Below are 8,951 nucleotides of genomic sequence, written 5' to 3'. Positions count from 1 at the left end.
AATACGGTGTGGGGTATCATTTACTAAGACAACATTCTCACTGGAGTATACCAAGAAAGGAATGTACTCATAATGGCTTACCTATTTACATTTTGGGATCTTCACCTAATACACAGGGTCTTGGGTAAAAGCTTAGACCATCTGAAAATAGGAATATTAAGAATAATGTCTACATCTAGGATCATCTAGGGACAGACAGCACATGGGTGAAAGTCTAGCAGTTGTATATTTAACCACTCCACCTCCCTGCTCTGTTTATATTTTTTGCCCAAACTCAGTCACCTGGAAAAACAACGGGACTCACATACAACTACAAGGAGACCCGCTTTTTCCCAAAAGTTTATCTTTTCACTTAGTCACCTTTGCCAGAAACAAAGCCACACCTTCACTGCCTTCCCTCATCCCTTTGTGTCCTTTCCCACAGTCCCTTCATATACCATATATTCCCATTTCTTAAAATGTTGCTGGGAAGCCTGGCCCTGACACGTTGATTGTCCCAGCAAAGCACTGTGCATTCATCTACCTAAGGATGACATTTGGTTCAGAAGAGAAACGAACTTTAATATTTCCACCTTGAATTCTCTTAACGCACAAGAGAGGATATTTGGAGGAGCCCTGTGCAAGAAAATTTCACCCTGATTATCTTACTTCTGTAATCACTAGGTCCTTTCCTTGAACTACCCTCACATTCCTGGGAAAAACAAGAAGTGTCAAACTAAACTGTTTCTCTTTCCTTTCTTCTTTCTCCACAACCCCCTGCTCTGTGGGGAAGGAATAAAAAAAGTCCTCAGACGGAATCCCAAACCTTGGTGTATCTGCTCTCTACAACTTTATAAGCCCAGATCCTCCACAGACTGACAGTTCCAGGACAAAGAATTAAAAATCCCACATGGATTTCACCTATGTAGAATCTCACCCCAATCCGGTACACAAGCACACACACAGAGACACATATGTTTGATGGTGTTTATTTCTCCTTCACACCAATCCGATTTTATCCAAGTGTCTTGCTGTCTGCATTTTTCATCACCTGACCGGCTTTTCTTTCAATCCTGAGCATGAGAACACTGTATCTGAAGTCACTTTTTAGAAGTTCTGCTTTTTTAGGTAAAGTCTGATGCTCCGAGATATTCAACTCAAAAACTTGGAATACTCTAAAACACACAAACACACATAAAAACTCATTTTCTCTGAAAAATGTTAAAAATTGCTTTAATTATGCAAGGTCCTGCCCAGGAAAAACTAGCCCTTCCCCGTTTGTGACCTCTTCAATTTCCCCTTACCATGTGTTAGAAATTGCTCTCCGTAACATCTGCCCCACTGCCAGTGTTCTCTGTATGAGTAGAATAAGCTAAGGAGATAAACAAGAAAATTAAAAGACACTGATTACCAAAATGGAAAATTGATGAGAGAAAGGAATGAGAGACTGTACAAATATTCATAGCCTTTTGTGGAAAGGGTGAAAGGAGGAACATTTGATGAGCCAAAATTTAAGGGGGTGGAGAAATGACTGAGGGTGGGGTTGACTGTCATGGAATTAAGTTCAGAGAAGTAAAGGATTGAGCTTTGCTTCTGTCCAAACGACTCCGGACACTGACTATAGTGCAGTGGGCTTAAGCTTCCCCAGCTATAACTTGTTTTGCAGTGCAGTTTCTCCAACGTTCCTGTTTCATCTTGATGCCCTGGGTGACCTGGTTTGTGTCATTCCCTGTCTTTCAATTTCTACACTTGTGAAATGAGTGTCCAGGTACCTAAAAACATGCATTTCAGCCCCTACTTCCTGAGCTGCTCACCTGCCCTCTCGGTTCCCTGTCCAGGCACCTGCATCCTCATGTGGTACCGCAGGGGATTGAGCCATAGGTCTTTACAGATGATCTGTTAGGGGAACCAGGACAGGACCGCTCAGGGTTCAGACACCATTCCCAAGAAGGCTGGGAACCCTCCCTGGTCATTTCTGAATTTTCGCAGTGAGGCCCTACCTCAGCGATCCTGTTAGATCCTGCAAAGTTGTGGTCAGAAAACCAGTTGAAGAAGTTAACACTGCTGTTGTGGTGCCTGCGGCTATAAGCCTCATGTTCATAATCCTGATACCACTGAACTGGAGTGGAATGAGATGCCCTGTATCCTGCAGGGAAGAAAAGTATACAGGAAGGGGTTGGAGCATGCTGACGATGATAAACCCAACACCTTCACTACCCATCCTGGGATCCACCTCCTACCGGTGACATTAATGAGATATTCCTTAATAATCACTTTATTCCGGAAGTACGGGTTGTTCCGAAAGAACAACATGATCTTGCAGCAGTGAATGGGATGCCTGATTTCCTCCACCTGTCATGACAAAGTGGAGAAGGTTAAAATTTCTCTTCAGGTCACCTACCCTTTTCTGTTTGCCTGAAAGTATTGCTTCTCTTATCCTTCCCCGCTCAACCTTCCAGCCTCAGTCTCACTAGTTCTGACCTCCAAGTCGATCATGTAGCTAAGCAAGTCTTCATCTTCATCGCTGATCATGGCCAACATCTCGGGGTGGTTCACAATCTGCCTCAGGTCAAGGAGCCTTTCCATGCTACGGAAGTAGGCGCTAGAAGCAACTGAGCATGTATAAACAGCTAGGAGAGTGTGTTGCGCAGGGGTCTCCCACACCTCACACATTGTGTCTCCCACACCTTATGCACCGTGCCCTCCCTGCCTTTCATGAGACACACTCAAGGCAATGGGTGCCTTGCATGGCCTTAAATGGGAGACTGTCCACGTTGACACAGGGAGGGGCTCCTTTCTGAGGGATGCTGAGCTCTATGTGTCCCTGATGTACTAGGGGCAAAAGTGAATCTGCTTGTATCTAAGTATGCACTTTATCAGCTCTTACTGACTAGGGTGGGAATTCATACACTTTCCTACAGCATTATTGTCAGCAAAGCCTGTCCTTCAAACACTTTTTCTACATGAGAACTCCTTTGTGCTATTCACGACACTGATCCAGAATGACTTCTAATTCTCCGCCCCAGTTAGTGTCTCTGTGCCATAAGTATTTGTATTTGCACGAGTGTGGCTGCAGCTCCGTCTTCCCTCAGTCTGTACCTTCCCCCACAACCCCCAAGTAGATGTTTTCCAGTACAGGAATGGAACACTGGTCCTTGGTGCTATCAGTTCCATTCTCTAAACAACTGAGCAACCGGCCAGAAAAGCCTGTATATTCTCATGTTGAGCTGTCCCGTGGATCGATTGCTATTACCCTTGCCCATGCTCCTACTGGTCAGTACAAAGCGAGATTCAAAAGGATACGGCTTTGGCCCAGAAGCCAGGGATGCCCTGGATGATGGCCCTTCGGTGACCGAGATGAGTCCTGCGTCTCTGCACCAGGTTCTGCCTCAAACGAGCAAAGGCCCTCCTGGCTTGGTTGTTCACGGGCTCCAACTCTAACTGAAGGGCCTCCAGTGACTACAGAGGGGATAAGGACAACATGGGGCTCCACAGAGTCTGTGTCGGGGTCTTCTATTCAAGCTTCTCCTCAGGCTCTACAAGTTGCATCAGAGTTTCCTCCCCCAGGTCTTCTTCCTGAACTTTTTCCTCAAATTCCTCCTCCTCCTCTTCCCTGTCAGGCTCCTACACCACCCTCTCACCGTCCATCACGTGCTGCGCCCACTCCCCCTTCCACTGCTCCTGCTCCTCCTTCTCCTCGTCCTGCTCAACTGCCTCCACCTCCTGAATAACATCCACCAACACAAGCACCACATCCTCCTGCTCCTCGACTTCTCTCTCCCCTTGTCCCTCTTCGGATTTCCCCTTCTCTTCCTGCTCCTCCTGCCACTCAACGACCTCCGCCACCGCCATTACATCCACAAGCACAGCACCACGTCTTCCTGCTCTTTATCCTCCTGGTCCTCGACTTTTCCTTCCTCACACGCCTCTTCCGGTTTCTCCTCTTTCCTCCTCCACAGCGACCTCCACCACCTCCACTGCCTCAAACAAAACTGGTGCCACCTCCTGCCCGGTTGCCGCCGCCTCCCTCTCTGCCAAGGCCTCGCTTTCCTGCACAGCTTCAACCCCGGTCCCGGAGGCCTCCTCGGGCGTCCCACCCAACTCTGCCAGGGTCGCACACCCAACGCCATTACTGGCCTCTGGCGGCTGCTCCCCAAGAGGCCTACCGGCCCCTCCCTCCCCAGGGCCCTTTCCGACACCTACCTTTATCCAGGGTTCGGCGGAAGCCCCTTCCTCCCGGGAGCCCGCCTCACTCGCCATGCTGCCCTGGTCCTCAGCAGGCTCAGCTGCGCCGGGTACGCAAGGTCGAAAGCCTTGAGCTGCACACCCCCAGCAGCAGCTAGAGAAGCCGAGCCGCAGGCAGCTTCCGGCTCTGAGAACTTCCGGGAGCCTCGCGGTCGGTCACGGCATTCTGCGCATGCGCAGGACTTTGGCCCGCTCTGCCGGCTTCATGGCGCCAAGGCACCCAGCCACGCCCAGACCTCTACTGTGGGTCCACGGCCAATGGATGAAGAGGTAGTGGCTGTCACGCAGGATGGCCCCGCCTCCCGTACTCAGGCATCTGGGGCACAACTGCCCCGCCTGCGAGCCCTGGCCGTTGTCTCTAGGAAGCCCTCCAAGCTTGCCCGGTGCAGTGCACACACACAGCCGGTTTGCACTTTGTAAAGTCCAATGAGTGTTCCACTCCAAAGTCCATGCCTGCGTCTTGTGTGGCACCGAACCCAGACAACATAAAGTACTTAAGGACACGAAGTGGGCGCATTGGACAGTACTGGGTATTTCAGTTCCAGCCCACAGACAGAATGAGGTTCTCTGAGGGTCGGGCCCATGTGTTGCTCTATATGATGCTGCGCTGGATTTCATCGGGTCTAGAGGCAGAGAGCAGTACTGCAAGCCCTCCCTCAGGATTAGGAAAATTAGGGGTCTCAGAAATAGTGCACTATTGTCTCTGCAAGTATCAGACCCACTCCTCCTCAGTGCCTGGCACAATGGAGGTGATTCAGCAGAATGTCCGTCCGCCTGCATGCACACATTTATGCAGTGCCTTCCCAGAGACTGAGAGAGCAAGCCGTGGCCTCCTTTCTACCAATGGCAGATGGCCACCGGCCGTTTGTGCTTTGGAAGAAAGGAAGTCGTGCTCAGGTATGTAGGTTCCTCTCTTCGGTATGTATAGTGGGTCGGTAGGTCAAGGGTGTCGTCCAGATCTCCTACACCCTTCTTCCTCGTGATCTTTCTCTTTACTCCCCTCCCTGTTGGGTAGAGGGTACCGATCGTGGTTCCCCATGGGCTGTGTTGAGTGACTGATGTCACTGTCTTGTTTTCTAGTGTCTCGATGGAATTGTACACGGGCACCCCCTTGCTTCACAACTGTGTTTTCTGCCCTTCCTTCTTTATTCTGGTAACCTGGTTTTGCACTTTCACTTGCACAAGTAGACTCCCGGGCTACCTCTTGCAAAAGAGGCAAGGTGAAAGTGACCAGGGCAAAGAGCACATGAAGTACACAGTAAAAACTGCCTGGGACCAAGTTGTGTGAAGTCCTACCTGTCCTTCGACCCTTTTGATGATGAGAGATTAGCACCAATTAGTACACCTGTACCACCACATCCTTCTTTTTCGATGCTGCCTGTCCCCAGACACCATGCTTGAGCCTCAAGCACTCTCTGGTCAATCAGCCTCTGAGTCCAACTTTTTCTTCATGACGCTCACATGTTCCCATGGTTTTCCCTGAACTTCCCTGGGAGTGTCCTCACACCAGCTGCTGTGTGAGCCCATGTCTTCAGTGGCTTTTATTTTCTCTAACAAACGTAGAGGAGCCCCCTGGGAGCCAACGAGCTCTGAGATGTTCTCCTTTGCTCCTGACATGCAGAAATGTAAACTGTCTAGGTAAATATCAGGAAGGGGATTTTGAGGGAAGTAGAGTCATGCAAGCTCGTCGAAGCATTAGGTCATCTGAAAGTGAGGAAAAGAGAAGGCATCCTCCCCTCCTGACCGATAGAGACTTTGCACTGCACACTCATGGACACCGCATGAGAGTGGCTGTCCCGGGAAGTGTCCGTGCTCTTGGGATTGTCATTACTGGTCTCTTTTCCAGGAGCGAACATTTCTTAGTATGCCTCCTGGTCTGGGTGGAATGTGAACGCCCTCTTTGATTTCTTTGTAAGAGTCACTACTTTTTTTTCCTAAAGTGTATGTCTTATCTGGACATTACACCACCAAAAGCAATCCGTGAAGCCTAAACACGTGAAATCAATCAACCACCTACCAGAAACCTCTTGGTTCATTGAGGTATGAAAGAGTTTCCCTTTATCTCAGTGAAACAAGGTGAGATCTCCAAGTCACCCTCAGACGGGCTGCAGAATAATGGTGACCAAGATGAGAGAAAGAGCAGTAAGGGCATGTGACACAGAGTGCTATGGACATCTTGAACTGAAAATTTTGACATGCAGGCATAGAAGACGCGAGACTCATCGAACAATACACCTAGGGAGATCAGGTGACACCGTCTCACTGACACAGACACTGAGAGAGAGAGAGATAGAGAGAGAGAGAGAAGCAGAGACTGAGGATATGAATGGACGAGTACGGGGACATCCTCACGTGCACGGTGCACTGTAAAAGAGTAACAAGAAACACCTCATCAAAGAGGACACGAGGAAAGGAATTGTTACAGAGGGAGTGAGCCAGAAAATTCACAAATTGATCAGGTCATTACCCCTGGATTGTGACGGGCTAGGGCCCATTGGAACTGGCATTGAAGAGAGGACAGCAGGGGCAAATCAAACCCATGGAACCTCACTTGGGATAACCCCCTATCATTTGGCCCTGGAAAGATCCCTAGTGAGAATGGGTTCCCCCTATGTGTAGATCAGTGCTCCGAGAAGACACTCAGCGTAGTCGTGTTCTCTGGGATGGCACCCGGGACGAAACGTTGGCACATGAGTCTAGAGACGGCTCCCTCAGACTTCCCTGTGCAGTGCACGTCATAGCCCTCCACTTGCACGCTTCATTTTAGGGCCGGGCAGAGTTTAACGGTGCCGTCACTTGTCCCTGCCGGGAGATGACCTTGGTTTAGACAGACGGCTAAGGCTTTCCCCTGCTCTTCAGAGCCTGAGTGCTTTCTTTTCTTTTCTTTTCTTTTCTTTTCTTTTCTTTTCTTTTCTCTTCTTTTCTTTTGTAAATATAGAATATTGATAATTCTTGTGGCTCATTACTGAAACCTCCCTCCCTCCTACCTCTACCGCCTCCCTCCCAACAGCCTCATGTCTGTTCACTTGTCATGTCAACTTCAAGGTATTGCAATTTTTGTGTCGTTTTCCCTCCTCCACCAGTTTATTTATTTATTTATTTTTAGCTCCCATCAATAAGTGAGAACATGTGGTATTTCTCTTTCTGTGCCTGACTCGTTTCACTTAATATAATCCTCTCAAGGTCCATCCATGTTGTTGCAAATGGCACTATTTCATTCGTTTTTATAGCTGAGTAGTATTCCATTGCGTAGTTGTACCACATTTTCTGTATCCACTCATCCGATGATGGACATTTGGGCTGGTTCCAACTCTTGGCTATTGCAAAGAGTGCTGCGATGAACATTGGGGAACAGGTGTACCTTCGACTTGATGATTTCCATCCCTCTGGGTATATTCCCAGCAGTGGGATAGCTGGGCCACATGGCAGATCTATCTGCAATTGTTTGAGGAACCTCCATACCATTTTCCATAGAGGCTGCGCCATTTTGCAGTCCCAGCACAATGTATCCCACCATTCTATATACTATTTTTATGAAGTGCAACTTCTTATTTAGATTCCATAGATGACTGAAATAGCGTGGCATTTGTATTTCTGTTTCTGAAATTTTACTCATAATTTCCTGCAATGTTATCCATGTTGTTGCATATGACAGGTTATTGTTTTTAATGGCTGAATAGTATTCCATTGTGAATATGTGCCATATTTTATTATTCATCTATCCATTCCTGAAAACTTACCTTGATTTAACGTCTTGGCTATCGTAAATGGTGATGCAACAAACATGAGATTGCAGATATCTTTTCAAAATACTAATTACATTTTCTTTAAATATATTCAAATTAGTCTGTTCCTTGACCATTTTGTTCTACTACTTTTAATAGTTCAAGTAAATTTCATACTATTTTATATAATAGTTGTACTTAAATTTTATTTCCACTGAAACTGTGTGTGAGCGTTTTCTTTTCTCCACATTCTCATCAACACTTATTGGCCATTTTGATAATAGCCACCCCAGCAGGAGCAAGATGATATATCATTTTGGGTTTGATGTGCATTTTCCTGATGAGTAGTGAAGCTCAACATTATTTTCATATACCTGTTTTTCTTTTGTATGTCTCCTTTTGAGAAACGTCCATTTAACTCTTATAACTATTTTTAATTCGGTGTTTGTTTTATTACTATTGAGTTGTTTTAAGGTTGTTATATACACATATTTTGGGTGTTAACCTTTATAAGATTTATAGTTTGAAATTTTATTTTTATATTCTGTAGATTGGCTCTTTACTCTTCTGATTTCCTTTGCTAGTTTAGTTTGATGTAATCCCAATTGTTTATTATAATTTTTGTTGCCTCTGCTTTTAGACGCATCCCTGAAATCATTACTCAGCCTGATGTCGTGAATTTTCTTCAAGACTTTATGGCACAGCCCTGCATTGTCTTGTAATATTTTTATAGTTCATAGTCTTACACTTAAGTTTTTATCTACTTTGAGTCAGTTTTCATAGAAGGTCACAAACAGGGGTCTAATTTTTTTCTGCAGGTAGATATCCAACACATTTGACAGTACTTCTTTCCCATTGTGTGTCCTTGGCACCTTTGTCAAAAATTATATGGCTATGAATAAGTTTATTTTGAGTCTCTCCATACTGTCTCATGTTTTGTTTCCTTGTTTTGTTTTAATACTAGTCCATTTCTGTTTTGGTTACTATAGCTTTGTAGTATAT

At 46.4% G+C, this 8,951-nt stretch overlaps 1 protein-coding gene across 1 annotated transcript; it reads right to left on the bottom strand.

Moving 5' to 3' along the window:
* Nucleotides 1-1,794: 1,794 nt before the first annotated feature.
* Nucleotides 1,795-4,431, bottom strand: LOC134369069 (testis-specific Y-encoded protein 3-like; the record flags this gene model as incomplete). The annotated part of the gene is made up of 7 exons (XM_063085259.1): nt 4,395-4,431; nt 3,943-4,082; nt 3,283-3,438; nt 2,461-2,538; nt 2,220-2,331; nt 1,980-2,125; nt 1,795-1,875 (listed from the first exon to the last, which is right to left on the bottom strand). Coding segments are annotated over exons 1-7 (750 nt in total), but the record flags the coding sequence as incomplete, so codon positions are not given.
* Between the last annotated feature and the right edge of the window lie 4,520 nt (nt 4,432-8,951).

This window comes from Cynocephalus volans, unplaced genomic scaffold (genome assembly GCF_027409185.1).
Source record: "Cynocephalus volans isolate mCynVol1 unplaced genomic scaffold, mCynVol1.pri scaffold_35, whole genome shotgun sequence".
NCBI lineage: Eukaryota > Metazoa > Chordata > Mammalia > Dermoptera > Cynocephalidae > Cynocephalus > Cynocephalus volans.
The sequence above is the reverse complement of the archived record's forward strand: the minus strand, read 5'-3'. Positions and strand labels throughout refer to the sequence as shown.